Source organism: Gymnoscopelus microlampas (assembly GCF_963454915.1).
Source record: "Gymnoscopelus microlampas genome assembly, chromosome: 16".
In the NCBI taxonomy this organism is placed as follows: Eukaryota; Metazoa; Chordata; class Actinopteri; order Myctophiformes; family Myctophidae; genus Gymnoscopelus; species Gymnoscopelus microlampas.
The window spans coordinates 28,150,015-28,171,131 of NC_139953.1; the positions used below are offsets into that span (position 1 = coordinate 28,150,015).

At 40.9% G+C, this 21,117-nt stretch overlaps 1 protein-coding gene across 1 annotated transcript in view; it reads left to right on the forward strand.

Moving 5' to 3' along the window:
- Positions 1-9,302: 9,302 nt before the first annotated feature.
- ylpm1 (YLP motif containing 1) overlaps positions 9,303-21,117 on the forward strand; it is a 52,334-nt gene continuing 40,519 nt past the window's right edge. Inside the window, exons 1-4 of the mRNA XM_084082150.1 lie at positions 9,303-10,236; positions 14,192-14,413; positions 19,624-19,812; positions 19,916-20,469. Of these exons, the coding sequence (XP_083938276.1) occupies positions 9,601-10,236; positions 14,192-14,413; positions 19,624-19,812; positions 19,916-20,469 (1,601 nt within the window). The 5' untranslated portion in view covers positions 9,303-9,600. The remainder of the gene's footprint in view (positions 10,237-14,191; positions 14,414-19,623; positions 19,813-19,915; positions 20,470-21,117) is intronic.

Genomic DNA, 21,117 nt, shown 5'->3' on the forward strand with positions numbered 1-21,117 from the left:
CCTCTCATTTTGTCTTTCTTTTTGTGATCCTCTTGGGTCCGATGCACAGCACTGATGCTGTGAACTCATATGCAATTATTCAAAGCAGCTTGTAAAATACAACATGGATTATTTCTCACTCTCAGTTAAACTGAAAGACCCAGAACGTGATATCTCCTTCAGTAGGAAATTTAAGTGACACCTTTGTTAGCTTTATTAGTTTGTCTGCACCTCATATATTATTACTGTACAGTACATTAAATGGGCTTCAACAACACTTTTCTTAAGAACAAATTTGAGAAATGATTTAGGAAGATATTGGTGAATGAGGCCCACAATTCTAGCAATATGCAAATACCTGTAAAATTAAACACGTAACCACTTAAAACATATACTGTATATATTCACAATGCACCACTATGTGGTGTACTCTTGACTTGTACTGTAGATCTGACTTGAAGATCAATTTTAGCTATTTTTGGAAATGTTTAAAACAATTAATGACAGGAGCAAAATAGGAATGCCAGGGTTTTAAATTGAACTGGACAAACCAGTCCAGTATCATGTAGTTGACATTCTAATCATGTATACTGTGTGCATCAACTCCAAACACCCCAAATAAAAGTTAGCATCAGGCAGGCACACCTCCGTTTAACATTAGGCCCAAAATAGACAGCAAACAGACTGGCATCACCACTGCCTTTCAATCCCCAGCACCCCAGTTCCCATACCCAAACATGCCCTCAATTACCCTATGAGTGCCACACACGCAACATCATTAATAAGATCCACTAATAATCGCAGTGAGCTCCATTGGCCATGGGTGAGATTTGACTAATTACTGTAATTGTATTGGAGTCATGCTCATTAAATATGAAAATTGTGTTCTGTGAAATGACTGGGTTTTCATGATCAATCTTGTATGGACAGGCAGGAAATAAATTAAAGAACAGTTTCTCATTGTGCAATTAACTACAACCCCCCCCCCCACACACACACACACACACACACACACACACACACACACACGCACACGCACACGCACACGCACACGCACACCCCCCCCCCCCCCCCCCCCCCAGTCTGGAAATATGGGGGGGGGGGTGTTCAAGTGCATATGGCTGTCTGCCACTACTTGTTTGCATATAAACCAGTGGAAGGATAGGTTAAGGATATAAGCGTCACTATCATGTGAACTGCCATCCTTCCCTGCACTGATTAAAAAAATATATATCAGTTCACGTTCCTTTTGAAATAACTGGTTGGAACACTGCATGATGAAGTCTGTGTCCTTAGCTTCACCCTAAACCAGTCTGGACTTTTATATGGAGGTCAAGAAGGGGGCGTGTCTTTCCAGATGAGTTTCAATAGATAATGTTGAAGTAGCACACTCTCAGGAATATCAATCTATTGTGTGTAAAACCCTGAATTACTGCAGTGGTTCTCAAACTTTTTAATTTCAAGGACCCCCATAACTATCAGAGTTACAGACCCGTTAGGGTCCATTTGGAACCCCTCAATGAACCCTGAGGGTCCCTGGGCCTCACTTTGAGAACCACTGAATTACTGAGTTAACCACTTTAAGCCTGGCTAACCTATATTAGGTTTTAAGTATAGGGTGCTAATGACATGTAATGCCATGTTAAGTGGTCAGATGGGTGGGCCGTGAGCATTTTCAGAGCATGTTTATTTGAATTATCCATCAATCGATTGTGTCCCGGCTTGAATCAATGGAACTAACAATGGATATAAGTTCCTAATTATCGGTATCACAATGAAAACACATTTTTACGGTTTTAAAGAAAAAACACCGTGACATTTTCTCTACATATATTTTTTTTAATGTTATATTGTCATTTGTCAATAAAGTCTATGGTTTGCCAATTACTTGGGGGCCCACTTACAATATCCTCACGGCCCACTAGTAGGCCCCGGTCCACAGGTTGGGAATCGCTGTTCTACGCTAGGCTATATATTTCATTTGTTTTCCCTGACATGCTGCTGTGCTGTAACATGCTGAGTCAGGATCGCCACTGTTTCTGACACTCTTGACATGAATGATGTAGTAGTGAAATGACTACAGACTTAAGCCTAAAATGCCATTGGCATGGAAGGAAAAAGTTATTATTCCAAGAACATGAAAGTAGTCTCATGAGGTATATAAATACTGTACATTGCCGACTGCCGTGTCCATATATATGGATGCTTATAGTCCATAATAGAAGATAGCATCTAGCCATCTAGCATCTAGTCCACATTCTTTCTGTGAAAACACATATATTATTCTCTTCCACTTGCCCCATGTGAATTTCAAATATGTTTCAAATACAGAATGTGTTATTCATAATTCTACTTATCTCTTACATCAGACAGGTCACATTTAAGTATACATACAAACCCATACCTTTTTTAGCTATATGCAACAACACAATCTGTTGAACGTAGTGCCATATCCTCTCATATTAATCAAACAGCCCACTTCCCTTTATGACACACAGCAAATAGTCATAAATGCTTTTTATCCGTTTTTCTAATAGTGCGGATGTTACAATCAGATTCATGGTGGCATAAACTATTACGTTTCATTGTTATCATATCAAACAATCGCTTCCCCCCCCCAGAGGGATCGTTTATAACCAGTGGACAGTTTGTTGCGTAATGAAATTCATATGCAGCATAGCATAGCTATCAGCTTGAGGGATCTCCCTCTCTGTTTACTTACATACTTGCATTTACATATATTTATGTGTATTTGTTTCTCAACAATAGACAACCAGGCATGATAAATGCATGGCTACGGTCCCCCTGGGACAGGTGGCTCCTGCAGAATACATTTGAGGTCAGGAAAGTTCCAGCTTACAGTGGATTCTGATGTGCCATTGTTTTCATGACATTTGCTCTTACTTAGACAGTAAAATCCTCTGTTTTCATTTTACTCTGAGAGAGTACAAATGGATAAATTAACTCCGCAATACAGTACTGTGCAATATCATCACAAACTTTAGGATGTCTTGTGCTGCTGACAAATACAATTGTTTATTAATGGTTAATTGTCTTTGTAAAATATATTAAACACACTGTTTGATGTCAAAGTCTGTTGAATGTGGAGATCATTTATCATAACTAAAACACTGAAAGAAAATCAACATAACATAAACATATGGTGATTTGGAAATGGCAGAATTACAAATATTTAGTCAAATGTTAAACAAACCATGTTCCTCATTCAAGTACTGTATGTGTACTGTAGGTATGTATCAGTCCTGTGAAAAACACTGCATTCAATTATTTCCCATCAAATCCTTTCACATCAAATCTGAAAAACATTTCAGGGAGCCCCACATTGTGCACTCCTCCTTTAATTTGGAACCTGCTTTGATTTATTAATTAATATTCTTCTTTCAAGGACTTTTTATAAACCTCATCATTAATAAAACCAGACATGCAATTAGTACCCAAATCTTGATTGCCAATTTTGGCATAACAGGCCCCCTTTCTTTTTTTTCTCGGTTCGTTATAGCTGGAAGTATGGTGTAGGTAGGAAGAATTAACTAATTTCATTAATCTAATTGTCATCGCTTTCTACTATCCCACTAATAAGTACAAATTAATATGATTAATCAATTTGACGTCATAAACTCATTCAATTATACTTTCTCAAAGGCGAGTGGGTGTGTTGGATGATAGGGAGGTACCACATGTGAAGGGAGGTGGGCAGTAGAACAGCTTGCTCTGTGAAGAATCCAGCCCACTAAATTGAAATAAAGTCAGGCAATTAGTCATTGTGAGTGATATTGTGATAAATAAATGGTGATGAAATGTGGAGGCCCAGGGCAGACACCCCACAAAGTATAGTCTCTTTTGATTCACAAAAATCTGTTCACTTTTTAAAATAACTATTAATGTAGTGATTCTTGATTTTTTTAATGCCACAGAGCCCCAAATAGATCTACATTAGGTCAGAGAAGCAACCCCTATCTGAAAGGCTTTTGTCCCCAGGGACTTTCGATGTTTGTTTTTAGTGATTTAATCCATTTCTGCTTAGTTGTTTGTAGAATGAGCAATGATAGTGATGAGACCACGACAATCTTCGGTGTTGCTCTATGTACACTCGTCATGCAAATTCTATTGAATTAAGTAACATAATTTGATGTATGCTCTTGCACACATCCACATAACCTCCAGGGATATACCTGAACACCACAGTTAGAATATTTATGTGAACAACATAGCTAACATAAACAATATAAAGTAACATTTTCTGTATATTTGTAGTTCAAACAGCTCGGGAGATCGGGCATTTTGTTTCCCCTTTTAATTTTGATGTCACTTGCATGCCTTTTCATGTATTATCTATGTTGTCGGGATTCATTTATTTGCATGTCTCCCTCAAATGAAACAGACTTTTCATATGATCTATTAGGTGGTATTCAGTGAGCTTGATGAGTGAGTGCACAGGAACAACCTTATTTCTAGTTTAAACTTTTTTTTAACGCAGTGTTAGGGTCCTCAACAACTTCAATAGCTAATGCCTCATAAAATAAAATAGCTGACATGAGAACTATGTGTTGTACAACACTACTCATCCAAAAAACAGATCTTTATTCCTTTTGTGGATGATTCCTTTTGTTCGCTGGAGTTGTCAAAAATCTAATTCAAATACTATGATTACTTGGTTTGTACGAAGTAAAATCAGCCAGATCAGCTATTATTTTCAATTGATTGGACTTTTTTTTGTTTGTTTCCTAAGACATGCCAAAAATAGACATGCCAGGCTGAATGTGGTTAACACTGAGGATTTTAGGATATGTTTGCATTTTTGGGAAGCACTCGCAAACTGGTTTGTATCATTCAGATCTATTCTGCTCAGAGGAGATGTGCTGGCCCAGCGATGGGGGTGATGTCTTGAATTACACTTTATCTTATCAAGCCAGCATCACCCTATTCAATCTAATGTTTGATTGGACAGTGTGTTGCTGTTGTTCAGGTTTTATATGGGGAATAGCTTTCAGAGGCACCCTTCTCTAATTTGTGAAGTGGGGTATTACAGAGGAGACAATTAGACCTGGGTTCGATTGGAGTACAGATGCTGACAGTCAAGAGAAGGCTTTCAAATGTCATACCAATTAATCTATCCAGCCATCAAACAATATTCTGGAAACAAAGTCAGGGGGGGCGATCAATCTGCATCACTTTTCCCCTCACCGGGTTATGGGAAAATTGATTTGTCAAACAAAGCATTTTGGAAGCAGCGTATGGACTTGTTCGAGATCCATTAGCCTCCATTGAGCATTTTGTTTAACATAGGATTTTCATCACAGAGAAAATGCCGTGTCCTCAATATTGGGGACCACAACTTTAGGATTTCTCATTTCTTTTTTCTCGCTTACATAGCTTTAGAAAGTGCTGATCAAGATTAAAAAACATTATATTTTAATGTGTTTGATTAAAAATTGAAGGCCGCATTTTTTTTTTACTTCTTTGAAAGGATACATCTATCCCAAAATATTAAACCTATTTCACTTTGGTCTTACATTTTTATCCTTACACAAAACAATTCCTTTGTGGATAAATTACTTGAAAATGACAAGAAACACATGACACTTTACTCCTAACTTTGTGCATTTCTTCCACTGCTACAAACACAATGCATCCAGTCTCCTGATGCAAAGCAATCTCATTCCTACAGTCTACAAAGCACAAAGCATTAAGGCCCCAGTATCACTATTGTATACTGTGTAGGGCTATCCTGCCATCCTATACAGCATGGCTGGCCTAAGCTGTATCATGCAATTCCCTGTGCAGTGTATTGTTCAAAGACAGAACTGTATCACATTGTGCCCGTCATGCTGTTTTAGAGGGGAGAGAGCTTCCTCTATGGGATTTCTCCCACCCCCATCCCCTGATAATGTATCTCTCCCTAAAGGCTAGGCCTCCGTGACCTTGTCTTATTCAGTGAGGGCGTCTTGAGCAAAAGAGCTGAATCCTGAATGGGCCATTTCCCCTCTTTTAACACCCCTTTAATGTCATCAGTGAAATATGAAGTCATTAGGCGATATTAAAACACTGCTGACAAACTAATTAACGGGAGACATTAAACAGGACGGGCTTGATTAATCCGCTTTAACGATTCTTTTTAAGTGGTTCTGGTCAAAATTAATACAGATTTACTGGTGATCTTAAGGAAAAAAATACTCTTATGTGTACCAGACCTGAAGGGCAATCTAAAGTCATTGGCCTTTTACCTCCCAAATGTTCACCCTCCCACCCTTCACTCTCTGTTACTAAGATCTCTTAAAGTCTTCTCCCACTGTTCAGAACTCACACAGCTGGTTAATAACGTACACTGACCACATATCGGGCCTACTGTATCTCTATGAACAGTATGGAAACATATAAATGGCCTACTCTAAACGTGTGTCCTCTTTTCAAAACTTCTGAGATGAAAGCAGATCAAAGCAACCCTTTATTTTATTTTATTTTAGTCTTTGGTATAGAATCTTTTCAACATTTTTTTTTCAACATTACACTCACTGTATTCAGTGTATTCAATATCAATATGAATGAATTATCAATATGGGGAAATCAAAACAATTATAAAAGGAAGCAGTTCATATAACAACAATGATAGCATAATAATAATCATAATTATTATCATTAATTAATAAATAATCATAAGTACCGAGGGACCTACAGTAGACTGCTCCTCCCATAGAGGAAAATATCTTTATCAATATCTCCCTCCTGTGGAGATGATTAGCATTACAACGAGAAACAACGTGTATTAAATTCTAGGCTCAGATCCAGGGTCGTCTGTTGAAGTCTTCTTATCCTAAATCATTTATCTGAGGCTGTTTCGGCGCATGGTTGAATTAAATCACAGACCTGAACAGTAAACTTATATTTGTCAGTCTGGGTATGCAGCACCGGAGTAGCCTTGCCATCTGACTGGGTCCCAAACATCCAGATGGCATGGCAATATATATCAGGGGCATCTTGTGAATAACTTCTTAACAGATTTTCATACATTTTAATTTAATCTTTATTTTCCCTGTTTCATTCTTATATCGTTGAATTAACATCCAGCTGCTTATCATTTATCTTATTGGATTGTACTGCTTGGAACAGGGCTGTCAGGCCTTCAAATCACTGACCTATCATAGGCTACACATATAGGAGTCCATGGTAACTGTCCATTGACTGTAGCTATATAAACATACCGGTTCTGTTTCTATTTTAGACTAGTGCTGAAGATGCTGATCTGAGACCAGCGGTAATCTGTGTGTGTGTGTGTGTGTGTGTGTGTGTGTGTGTGTGTGTGTGTGTGTGTGTGTGTGTGTGTGTGTGTGTGTGTGTGTGTGTGTGTGTGTGTGTGTGTGTGTGTGTGTTTATTTTCTTTCATTTTGAAAAAATAGCATATAACATTAAGATTTTATGAGCTGTTAAAAGACAGCTAAATATTTTTTTTAAACTCTGTTTATGACCATTGAGCAGGTTCATGGGGCTCCCCAGAACCTCAATCAGGCTCCCAATGACAGCTGTGAGCAATTTCTGACATTTTGTACTGACAAAATTGAGTCCATTAGGTCACAGTTGGTCAACGCACGTCTCTTTTAACTGTCTCCATTCCCAGTGGAGCAGAAGTATAGCCTTTGGCCCCCAAACGCCTCCTTCTGCTCCAGATATCCCTTGTAACCTTCCAGTATACCATTGCCCTCATGAAATCTTCCTCCTGCCCATTAGATATTGTTCCCATCACCCTTCTCAAGGAAATTCCACCCACTGTTGGACCTGACTGATTGATTGATTGATTGATTGAAGCAATACATTTAGAAAGACATAGAAACAGTAGGCCTACAGGGAAGTACAATTCACATTGTATAGGTTGAACAGCTCCTCTGGGTCTGTTCCTCCCTTTTTCAAACCTGCACTGGTCACCCCCTGCACAAAAACATGCTCTGCATTGAACAGTCTGTAATACAGACCCATACCCAAAGTACTGTTTCTGTCCAAGGTTTTGGGAAAGGGTTGTTTTCACTCAACTTGTAGGTTATTTGAGTGTGAACAACCTTTTTGAAGAAATTCAGTCAGGTTACCGTGCCCATGGAGACAACCATGGGCAACTGCCTAGTTTGAATGCATCTTTTGTTTTTATCTGTTATTGTAATGTTTATTGATTTATTTCTTGTGTTGTGATTTATTCTTTGTAACTTTGTTCTGAAAGGTGCAATATAAATAAAGTGTATTATTATTATTATTGTTATTATTAATAATAGTGTTTAGGTGCCCACTCGACCTGTATTCTTCCAAATTAACCAGTCTCATCCAGGTCTCATCCGGTGTAAAGCTCGCCTACTGTATCCGGTAATTTGTACACAGACGTATATTTAAGCCCCGTTTCCGTGTCCGCTGTAGACACAGACCGGATTAGCAACCTGCAGAGTGAATTGATCCCAGTGGCAAGAACAAAAACCTGGACCTTTTTTTTTTTTTTTTTACCGGATATGAGCAAATTCTCTTTTATGTAACGTACTTCCGACCATGCGCGCCGCCATCAGTGTTGCCATGTCCGCTTATTATAAGCGACTTTGGGCTTGTTTTTAAGTAAAGTTGCTTGTAAATATTGGTAGTTGCGGGTTGCGGTTTTTTGGGCTTGTTTCTAAAGTGTAGTTGGTTATTTGGGCTTTTTTTCCTAACCAGTGGTTCTCAAACATTTTCAGATCAAGGGCCCCCAAATGAATACCTATTTGTCCACATTCTCTTGTACATATTTGTTCTCTTCATTCATACCAGTAACCTGGTAGCTGATTGTATGACGTTCTGTAGTGTGTATATCTATATGTCATCATGATTTGTGTGCATGGGGATCTCATCTTAAACAAGCTCAGTGTTTAATGAGTCTTCAAGTTTAGTAGACCTTGTATTGTGAATTTGTACTCCCATACTGTTGTTCTCATGTCTTACTAAATAAAGTACATCAATCAATCAATCCAAGGACCCCCCCCCCCATCTGAAAATATTTGTGTCAGATTTGTGTTCAAATGTTTCAAAAAATATACGAAATGTTTCATTTTTTTTCTAAGATTTTCTTTTTTTAAATAGCAGCTCACAACGCGTCGGGATGCGATGCATTGTGAGGTTGTAGATCTGCTATGAACTGTGAGCTTGTAGATAGATATTTTCCGATGCATAATACAGGTATGTTAGTGCTCATGTGGCCTATAGTCGCTTCTTTTGGGCTTGTTTTCATAGACCTCCTTGCTTATTTCTCTCGCGAAACCTGGCAACTCTGGTCGTGCTGCTGCTGTGTGCACTGTGCATGTTGTTGCGGTGTCCACCCGGGCTACAGAGCACACAGACTGACGACCTGTTTAATGTATCTTTACAAAGCGATCAACACACATTACTGTATTTATTTCTGATGCATCATAGCCGTAGTGTAATGCCTGGGGGGGTTGGCATAATCAGTGTTTGTAAAGGGTAATGAATGCACCATACGATGAAAACACACAGACTGTAATGAAAGGTAGGTCAGCATTCATTCGCTAGCTAGCATCGTTAGCAGCAGCACAAGGCCGGATGCTCTGAATCGGAACAAAGGCCTAGTAGTTCTCAACCATCATGTATCCTTCCTGGGGGAGTTATGGTGGTGGTCATCAGCCACAGAATTTCAGCGGCCCTGGACCCCGAAAGCAGCAGCAGACACCGGGTGTCCAACAACAAGCCCCCCCGGCGGCGGCAGCAGCAGCGGGGGGATACGGCGGTGGCGGTGGGGGGTTTAATGATGCCAGCGGTGCTGCCAACACCGGGTCTCTTTTCTCCAGCCTGCAGGAGCAGCATCTCCATCAGATGCAGCAGCTGCAGATGCTCCATCAGAAGCAGCTCCAGTCGGTGTTGCACACCAGCACCGCGGCGGGGGCGTACGGTGCCGGTGGGGGGCACCCTCCTCCTCCTGCTGGTGGTGCAGGAGGGTATTATGGCTCCCAGTGGCAGTCACAAGGACCCGGTGGTGGACACATGGACATGGGCTACGGTGGTGGTTACGACACGGAGGCTCCACTGCCCTCAGAACAACCCGAGCCACCGCCTCCACTGCCCAGTGAAGCACAACCAAAGCCTCCCCCACCCGAACCACCATCCTCATCAGTGAAGCCCCCCCAGAATAACGGTGGTCCCCCCCAGACACAAGAGGTAAAGCAGAAAGATTCCTCCGCGCCCGAGGACAACAAGTCATGTTTATCGTCTATGTCTTTGCAGGTAACGACACGTTAGTAACTTGCAACCGTTTGCCTGTGTGTCGTGTTAGTGCTCGCTCGCGATTTAAAACAAATACGTGTCTCCGCCAGGCCGAAGGTGTGGCAGAAACAATGTTTAGCACCCTGACCGTCCGTCCGTGAGCAGCTAATCTCCGGCACCGTTGGGTCGATCGCAGCGAAACGGCACACACACTCCCTGGATGTCAGAGCAGAACTGGACCAGGGCTAGAACAGAACCTCTGCCCCGAATTTTTCAGATCGGCCTGTTTAAGCGCCACCAGAAGGTCGAATTTTTCTTAACACATTTCTTGATACAACTGCAACTCCTACAGATTTTGTCCAAACATCACGCAAATCGGTACACAGTATCTCTATAGTCATTAAACGAAACGGGTATTTAATTTCAGATTTTTCATATTCCATCATGATTGGCTAAGATTGCCAACTAAAGTTTGCTTTGGCTTATTTTGAACAAAATGCCTCAAATCATGAACGCAGCGTGCGATTGCCGTTATACTTTGCGCGTACATTCCCACTAGGCCGAGGAAGAAATGCCACCCTTTTCACATTGGCGTATTATAGCGCAACCAGGAGGCCACAATAACTTACCTGACCTGGCAGAGACCTTTGCTCAGAGGGGCACCTTTTCTAGTTAAGAATAGTCTACTACACACACACACAAATGAAGTCTTAATTGTAACTGTGTTTGAAAAGTACTATACAATAATAATATATATATTTGTTATTAATTTAGGCATTTCGAGTACTTTGTTAACCATGCCATCCCATCCTATTTCGTTAATTTCTTTTTTACATAAAATATTTTCTATTGAACCTTTCAATAGGCTGTATTAAATTAAACACGTAACATATTATAACACAAACATACAAAACACCACAGACTATTACAAGTGAGGGCAAAAAGTAGTGGTAGTACTGCTAGTAGTAGGTGTGTGTGTGTGTGTGTGTGTGTGTGTGTGTGTGTGTGTGTGTGTGTTGGCAATGGTATCTCACAATTTGAGTTTAAGTTCCTAATTAGATTTTAACTTTTTTAATTAAAATGTTGATGTATTTGATTTTGTGGCACCAATATACTGTGTATATATATACAGTATAAATGTCGACAAAGGCATTTACCGTAATAACCCCCCCTCAAAATGCTTTGAGTTGCTGCTAGAAATATGCGTTATGTGCAGTTGGGGTGTTTGAGGGGCTACATTTGGTGTGTGCAATATAGCCTTGTGTGTAGTGTTCTCAGCTTTTTTTAACTTGACATAACATTTTCTACGCATTGGGAATGCTATGCAGGCTTGGTAGTTGTTAGATTAACAGTATAATCTGTCATACCAGTAGTGAGGAAAAATAATGGCCATAAGACTGGGCAGTGGGCATATTCAAAACACGCGATGAAGGGCAGCTTCATTTTGTGGCAATAGGAGCACGTTGGGTCTGTTCCTTTGAACATCTTGGCACGTTTTCTTTTAGAGAGGTGGAGTCTATGAGTTATCTTACATTGTAATCTTTAGATTCAATGCAAGCTGCCAGATTTCATCCAAAATCTCAATTTCAAAATTTTTACCCTCCTGCGTTGCTCCCAGAGGTAGCTGCAAATAAGGAGAAGCCACCTGTTGAATTGAGCTGTTTATGTTATGGCAAACTGGGACCACATTTTCAATGAACCGTTCACAATGGGATTCGTTATCAGGCATTTCTTGCTGAGAGGGCATTAGCACAAACTAATTTTGAGCTTGTAGATCAGCTATTTTCATTATTTTTGGAAAATATATATTATCATTATTATCGTGACAAGAATTATCACATTATAGTGACAATATCATGATATTTGCTCAAAAATACAGTGACAAATGATTTTGTCCTTATCGCCCAGCCCAAGATGGTTTGTCTAGGGTTAGGCATCTACATCTCACAGCTGGTCTGTAGACATTTTAGAAACCTGCCTACCAATGACAACATCTGTGGTCATTTCAAACTTTTTTTTTTTACTGATTTCAGTGTGCTAACTTTCCAGGAAGAGAAATCTGGTAGTTTCCATTTGCTTGGAATCCCCACCGATTACATCATTGTTAGGCAGGTTTCTCAACTGTCCACAGCCCACCCGAGATGCAGAGCAAGTAGACAGAAATTATACATATTTAAGGAGCTATGAAGACCAATTATATGAAGATATGGTTGGAAAATGGATGCTCCTTGAGTCTGTCAGCTGCAATGCATTATGGACCATTGAGACAATTGTCACTGACGAACTTGATCACTGAATGCAGGTACAAAATGCAAAAATATAAAAGTAAATTAGAGAGATTCTGGCATTATATTAAAGCCAAGATGAGCGGTTAATTATGTCATGGGCATCTGTTTTTTGTACCCATTTATAATATGTTTATATGTTTATAATATATTTACAAATGTTGGTTAAACTAATCACTACTTGTCACTGCTACTTGCTGAAAACACAGAAATAATAGGTACATTTCCCTTCAAGAAAACAACAAAGCTTGAAATTGTTTTCTGTTGGGAAAAGGTACACTGAATTTACTAAAACAAATTGAATAATGTCTTGTGCATGCATAGCTGGATGCAACAGGGTTTAATGCTGGGAATGTAAGGCTCATGTTGTCAAAGGCTAATTTGAAATTAAAATAGCATTGTCAGCTTGATTATCTTATAACATACTTGTTTCTACCACCGTGTTCTGACCACTATGGTACGTTGTCCAAATGACTAGTGTATATGTCACAGGGAAATTGGAGAACCAGGGAAATTGAAAACGGAGCGCTCATTTTTAGGCGCGGGGCTTTTCGAGACAGGGTTTAATACGCGAGGCTCACAAGGAGGAAGAGAAGGAGGACGCGGCGCCGCCGCTTTAATGCGACGCGGACCTGGCTTTTGTTGTTACCTGCACATAGCAACCAGGTAGCTACGTAGGGGAACACTGAACACGCGTTCACACGCGATAATAGTTATTGTCCATGACGGAGGCGCGCCGACTCAGCAGAGCTTGAGGCCGAGGAGGCGCGCCCTCGCGCGAGTGCCCTCGCTGACCGGCCGATGCGCTGCTAGTCGAATCAGCGCCGTCCGAGTTGTAAACCGATAGGGACAGAATAGATCTTTTCATGGATCACTATCCGTGTGTGTGTCAGGGATAAACTAAAACAAATGTTAAAATCCAGAACACAGTAAAAGTATCTTAACAGTCATGCTTTCAATAAACCAAATTGAAAGCGCGCACGTGCGCGTGTGTGTGTGGTTGGGGCCATATATGTTAGTGCACTGTCCACTGTGGTTGGGAAGCCTCGTGCTCGTGGCTTGCATTCGTGGCTCCCTCTAGTGTTGGTTCTACAGAATTGCCTGGGTGGGTGGTAAAAACGTGTGCGCCTTCTCCAATTTCCCTGGTTCTCCAATTTCCCTGTAACATATGTATATATTACCAGCATATATATATATTATTTTTTGTACTTGATTGGGTTTTAGACTAGTGTTATTCTATTTTAGAAAAGCCTCCTGTGGACAGGTGTTAAACTATCACTCCTGCTATATACACTAAGCAATGCATCCGGTTTGTCCAATGTGATTGTGTCCATGTCAAATAAATAAACATGACATAACGGTTCCAAAAATCATAACGTGGAGGGTCGCACTCAAAGCAACATTTTTATTGTTCCATATGCCTCAAGATGACAAAGATGACAGACGTTTTGTATAATATTCAGCCTTCACACTGATGAAGCTAGAATAGCCGAAACATGTCATCATTGTCATCTTTAGGATGGAACAATAAATAAAAAAACGTTTATTTCTGAGTACTTGGTTATCTTCTAATTCCTTTTCTCTTCCTTACTCGTCCTTAATTAGCATCATTCATTGTTCTTTCTTTGTATCATATTTTAATGAGAACGAGCTGTCTTCTGATTGATTTCCCTTTTATTCTACCCACCCAGGAGCAACAACAGTATTGGTACAAACAACATCTTCAGAATCTTCAGAAGTTGAAAAATGAGAAGGCCAAACAGAACCAGAATGAAGGGGGTGGTGCCGCACCTCCACCACCACCACCTCAGAACCAGCCTGCTCCCCCTCCCCCATCTGAGCCACCCAAAGGTGCACCTCCTCCGCCTCCACCAAAAGAGCAGCCACCATTGCCACCACCTCCACCTGAGGAGGTAAGTTTACCTAAAATAATCTTGAGAAATATTGGGTACCTGTGTGTTTCCAATAACTTAATTATAGGTTGTAATGTTTGAGTAGGCTTTGGTTGTGAAAATGCAGTGGCTGGTGTTAAATGTACATACTGCATCTCTCTGATACACTAAGATCTGAAAGGAATAAGTAAACTAAACTCACTATCAATGCATCCAAGGAACGCAACCTATTTTTACCCTTATAATGCTACATTGTGAACAGCAAATCTGTTAAAATCGTAGCAACAAACTTGGACATGACAACGGGCTAAGGTGCATCATGTGTCGTGATAAGAGTCCTGTCATGTAAATCAAATGACCTGTGCAAAAACATGTCTATTGTCTGTGTTTAACCAGTGTTTAACCAGGACAAGGAATTTAAGCGCATTCACCACATACACAGTTTCCTCTGTTATAAAACATAGGATGTTGTGTGTCACAAAGAATAGAGTGTGTGTGTGTCCACTAGTGATGTGCGGGTCGGGTTTTTTCATGACCCGCCCCAGAACCCAACCCGCCCCGCGAACCCATATATAAATCTATGGCGGGTTGAGCCCCACGGGTCGTACCTATAATTCTGTAAAATCATGAAGGTTAAATAATCTTCAAGTATACACCCCAAGTGTATTCAAACTGTTTTATTGTTAGTATTCTTATTCTTATTAGGAATAAAGACAAAACAAGAGCATGTGATTTTCTTTTCTTTTTTTTTGCGTGTGAGAGTGGCTGACCCACTCACCCTAGCCCGCATAATTGCCGCTGAAATCCTGACTCGACCACCCGCGCCGCGGGTTGACCCGCGGGTTACAGGTCGCCCGCTCATCACTAGTCAGACATGCAAAAGTGTCACTTTTCAGCTACAGTCACCTTTTTGAACCCAAATAGGGCAATTGTGTGACACCTGACCCGAAAGAAAACAACATGTTGTCACCTTTTTCACCTCGGGCTGTTTGCATGCCTGACTAGTGTCCACTCAATTTCCCTGGGACCCACTTGATCACCTGTGAGTCCTGGGCACTCCCTACTTTTTGTTTTCAGAACAATCAACAGAAATTAATGTTTTACTCTTAATGGATAACATTACATCAGTTCTGTTATATAACTAGACGCGTCGCAATTGGCAATTTCAAAGTGTGGTTGCGCCGACGCGGTCGGGACTCCAGTAATACGCCGGGAGGAATACCGTCGGAGACTGCGCCAATTACATTGTCACGTCACTCCTGAGATCACCTGCGTTTCATTTTGAGAGGATCGATCCCCCCCGAAATAAGGTTTTTGCATCAAACGGTTACATTTCGAGCATTCGTGGCGCCCCCTATGGATCAAAGTAGAAATGCTTTTGGGGATTGGTTTAGTATACCACCCTCGACATGTGATTCAAATTTGGGATTGACCGGACGTTTCGTTCGTGATTTATGGCATTTTTGATTTAAGGCATTTACGGACGGACGGTACGGACTATCAAAATTCCGCTTGGATAGGTTTATCGCATGGGTCCATAGATCACGTGTACCGATTTGTGTGAGATTTGGAAAAAATTGAAAAATATGGGAAGATGCGTCGTGAGCCAAGGAATCCAGGGGAAAAGAAATTTTGATTTTACGACCTACGGTTCAAGAGTTATAGGCCAAAAGGTAAAGGGGGCTGTTATAGCGCCACCATGTGGCCGACTGGTGTGACTATTTTCTTAATAATTTTTCAAAAAACTATTAACCTCCCCTCCAAGTTTTGTAACTGTAGCCCTTACGGTTTCCGAGAAAAAAATACTTGAATGGGAGTTTTTGCAATTCCCATTAAAGTGGATGGGGAAATTTAATGCACAAATAAATCAATATCAAAAAATCTATCCTGACGCAAATGGGCGTGGCCTATATGGGGAGATGCGTAGTGACCCAAGGAATCCAGCTGAAAAGAAATTTTGATTTTAGGACCTACGGTTCAAGAGTTACGGGCCAAAACGTAAAGGGGGCTGTTATAGCGCCACCATGAGGCCGAATGGTGTGATATTTTTTTAAATAATTTGGGACTTAATTATGAATTTACCCTCCAAATCTGATAACTCTAGCTCTTACGGTTTCAGAGAAAAAAATACTTGAATTTGAGTTTTTTCACTTTTACATTAAAGCGGATGGGGAAATTTAATGCACTAATAAATTAATATCAATTAAACTATTCAACCAATCTCTTAGCAAAATACAAGCGCACGATTCCCGTTCAAGACGGTCAGTTTGATGTATGGCACGACATTGGGGAATAAAAACTGTGGGAGGAGATGCGCGGCAAAGTATTGTTTATCTATAAATAAATAAAGAAACTAGACGCGTCGCAATTCCGGGGAAATTGCAGAGTGTGGTTGCGCCGACGCGGTCGGGACTCCAGTAATACGCCGGGAGGAATACCGTCGGAGACTGCGCCAATTACATCGTCACGTCACTCCTGAGATCGCCTGCGTTTCATTTTGAGAGGATCGATCCCCCAAAAATCATGTTTTTGCATCAAACGGTTACATTTCGAGCATTCGTGGCGCCCCCTATGGATCAAAGTGGAAATGCTTTTGGGGATTGGTTTAGTATACCACCCTCGACATGTGATTCAAATTTGGGATTGACCGGACGTTTTGTTCGTGATTTATGGCATTTTTGGTCAAACGGGCCCCTCCCGCTAACTTTGGAAGCCATTTACGGACGGACGGTACGGACTATCAAAATTCCGCTTGGATAGGTTTATCGCATGGGTCCATAGATCACGTGTACCGATTTGTGTGAGATTTGGAAAAAAATTGAAGGAAAAGGAGCAAAAAGTGTGTTTTGAAGAAAATTCAAAATGGCGGAAAATCTATCCTGACGCAAATGGGCGTGGCCTATATGGGAAGATGCGTCGTGACCCAAGGAATCCAGGGAAAAAGAAATTTTGATTTTACGACCTACGGTTCAAGAGTTATAGGCCAAAAGGTAAAGGGGGCTGTTATAGCGCCACCATGTGGCCGACTGGTGTGATTATTTTCTTAATAATTTCTCAAAAAACTATTAACCTCCCCTCCAAATCTTGTAACTGTAGCCCTTACGGTTTCCGAGAAAAAAATACTTGAATGGGAGTTTTTGCAATTCCCATTAAAGTGGATGGGGAAATTTAATGCAGAAATAAATCAATATCAAAAAATCTATCCTGACGCAAATGGGCGTGGCCTATATGGGGAGATGCGTAGTGACCCAAGGAATCCAGGTGAAAAGAAATTTTGATTTTCGGACCTACGGTTCAAGAGTTACGGGCCAAAACGTAAAGGGGGCTGTTATAGCGCCACCATGAGGCCGAATGGTGTGATATTTTTTTCAATAATTTCGGACAATATTATGAATTATCCCTCCAAATCTGATAACTCTAGCTCTTAAGGTTTCTGAGAAAAAAATACTTGAATTTGAGTTTTTTCACTTTGACATTAAAGTGGATGGGGACATTTAATGCACTAATAAATTAATATCAATTAAACTATTCAACCAATCTCTTAGCCCTATACACGCGCACGATTCCCGATTTAGACGGTCATTTTGATATGTGGCACGACATTGGGGGATAAAAACTGTGGGAGGAGATGCGCTCTAAAGTATTGTTTATCTATAAATAAAGAAACTAGACGCGTCGCAATTCCGGGGAAATTGCAGAGTGTGGTTGCGCCGACGCGGTCGGGACTCCAGTAATACGCCGGGAGGAATACCGTCGGAGACTGCGCCAATTACATCGTCACGTCACTCCTGAGATTGCCTGCGTTTCATTTTGAGAGGATTGATCCCCCAAAAATCATGTTTTTGCATCAAACGGTTACGTTTCGAGCATTCGTGGCGCCCCCTATGGGTCAAAGTGGAAATGCTTTTGGGGATTGGTTTAGTATACCACCCTCGACATGTGATTCAAATTTGGGATTGACCGGACGTTTTGTTCGTGATTTATGGCATTTTTGGTCAAACGGGCCCCTCCCGCTAACTTTGGAAGCCATTTACGGACGGACGGTACGGACTATCAAAATTCCGCTTGGATAGGTTTATCGCATGGGTCCATAGATCACGTGTACCGATTTGTGTGAGATTTGGAAAAAAATTGAAGGAAAAGGAGCAAAAAGTGTGTTTTGAAGAAAATTCAAAATGGCGGAAAATCTATCCTGACGCAAATGGGCGTAGCCTATATGGGAAGATGCGTCGTGACCCAAGGAATCCAGGGAAAAAGAAAATTTGATTTTACGACCTACAGTTCAAGAGTTATAGGCCAAAAGGTAAAGGGGGCTGTTATAGCGCCACCATGTGGCCGACTGGTGTGATTATTTTCTTAATAATTTTTCAAAAAACTATTAACCTCCCCTCCAAATCTTGTAACTGTAGCCCTTACGGTTTCCGAGAAAAAAATACTTGAATGGGAGTTTTTGCAATTCCCATTAAAGTGGATGGGGAAATTTAATGCAGAAATAAATCAATATCAAAAAATCTATCCTGACGCAAATGGGCGTGGGCTATATGGGGAGATGCGTATGGACCCAAGGAATCCAGGTGAAAAGAAATTTTGATTTTCGGACCTACGGTTCAAGAGTTACAGGCCAAAACGTAAATGGGGGCTGTTATAGCGCCACCATGAGGCCGAATGGTGTGATATTTTTTTCAATAATTTGGGACTTAATTATGAATTATCCCTCCAAATCTGATAACTCTAGCTCTTACGGTTTCTGAGAAAAAAATACTTGAATTTGAGTTTTTTCACTTTTCCATTAAAGCGGATGGGGACATTTAATGGCACAAATAAATTAATATCAATTAAACTATTCAACCAATCTCTTAGCCCTATACACGCGCACGATTCCCGTTCAAGACGGTAATTTTGATATATGGCACAACATTAGGGTATAAAAACTGTGGGAGGAGATGCGGTTTGAAAAAAGTTAATCTATAAAGATGGAAATAAAGTGTATAGAGTACTATAGTCTGGTTGCCCTGTTAGGGCAACCACACTAATAAAGAAATAAAGTGTATAGAGTACTATAGTCTGGTTGCCCTGTTGGGCAACCACACTAATTAACTTACTAACAGTGCTGCACATTGATGTGGGGTCATCAGCCTTCTTCTAATCCTGACTCATCTGCCAGACAATTTTGGTAAAAAAAAATGAATTGTTCTCATTTCTAGGCTTCTGACATTGTTTTATTTTTGCAGGTGGAAAGAATTCAGGACCCAGAGGAGATTGCCCGCCTCCAGCAGTTACAGGCTGCAGCAGCACAGTGGCAGCAGGTGCAGCAGCAAAGGGCAGGCATACAATACCAGGCTCTCATGAAACAGCATGAGAAGCTCCAACAAATCCTGGAGCAGTACCAAAAGCTGATTCAGCAACCAGCAAATCTACAGGTAGCTCAAATGTATTTTTCTTCTCATTATTTGCATATATAATTACATTTTAAATGGGTGACAGATTCATCTGAATTTACTTTAATAATGGCATTTGTTGCAGACGATGACTCTCGAAATGCAGCTCAGACACTATGAAATGCAGCAGCAGCAATTCACCCCATTGTTCCAAGACTGGGAAAAAACGTTCGGTCTCTGGTACGAGCAGTTCAAAACGTACCCCCACAAAGACCAGCTCCAAGACTATGAGCTCCAATGGAAGCAGTGGCAGGATCAAATGAACTCAACGTATGCTCACCTACAAGAGCGGGTCGCCACTCTAAGAGCCACAGTGCCGCCGGTGTCCAGCCAGTACAATAGTGGGATGGGGATGATGGGACATAGTGGCCAGTATTCTGGGCAAGACATGCAACTGCAGCAGCAGCAGCAGCAGCAGCAGCAGCAGCACATACCTGGGCTCACCAGCCCAGGTATGCAGCAATCCCCGGGTGCTCCTGGACCCAGGAACCAAGGTCCTCGACCTGCTGGTTTTGGGCCAAATTCAGAATCGCCAACTGGACCCAATATTAGAGAAGGCGGGCCTGACGGTAGAGGAGACAGACCCCAAGGCCCTCCTCCTGGTCAACCACCACACTATAATGGTCCCAGAGACACACGGTGAGTTGCAGCTTTGAGATTTGGGTTTGTTGTTGATTGGCAAAAGGGGTGATATAGAGATGAATAATGGTGTTGCCGCCGCTCTCTGTCCAATCTTTGGCTATTGAAATTACAATGTGTGCAGTTTGTGAAAGAAGCCACATTAGTTGTATGCAGTGTTAAGTGGCGAAGCCCCACTTTACACAGAAAATGTGTCTGACATCACCCCTGCATTTACAAACTGACTAGACTGGTGACTAGAGTTATGTCTGCTTTGGCCAAATGGAATTCGAAATATCTTTTAATTACTTAACCTATAAGTACAAAACTACTTCACAAACAATGTTGGTGTAACAAAGAGATTTAGAAAAAAGATTACATGCGTAGATGGCAACTTTCATACTCTTATTGAATTTGACTTGTGCTGTTTCTATTTTATTGTACATAGTGGTGTGAGCTGTGATTTGATCGATCTGCTTTTAGGGCATATAGAAGGGTTTCTTCTTTTTTATAAACATCACTGTGCACTAACCATTATTTCAACATTCTTTTGTCACATCCACATGCATGTTTGGATTTTTCTTTTTTAAATAATGCCTATTTGACATGTGGTCTGACTTGTGTATTTTATGTATTTATGAAGCTGTAATGTTAGTTCTGAAACAACTC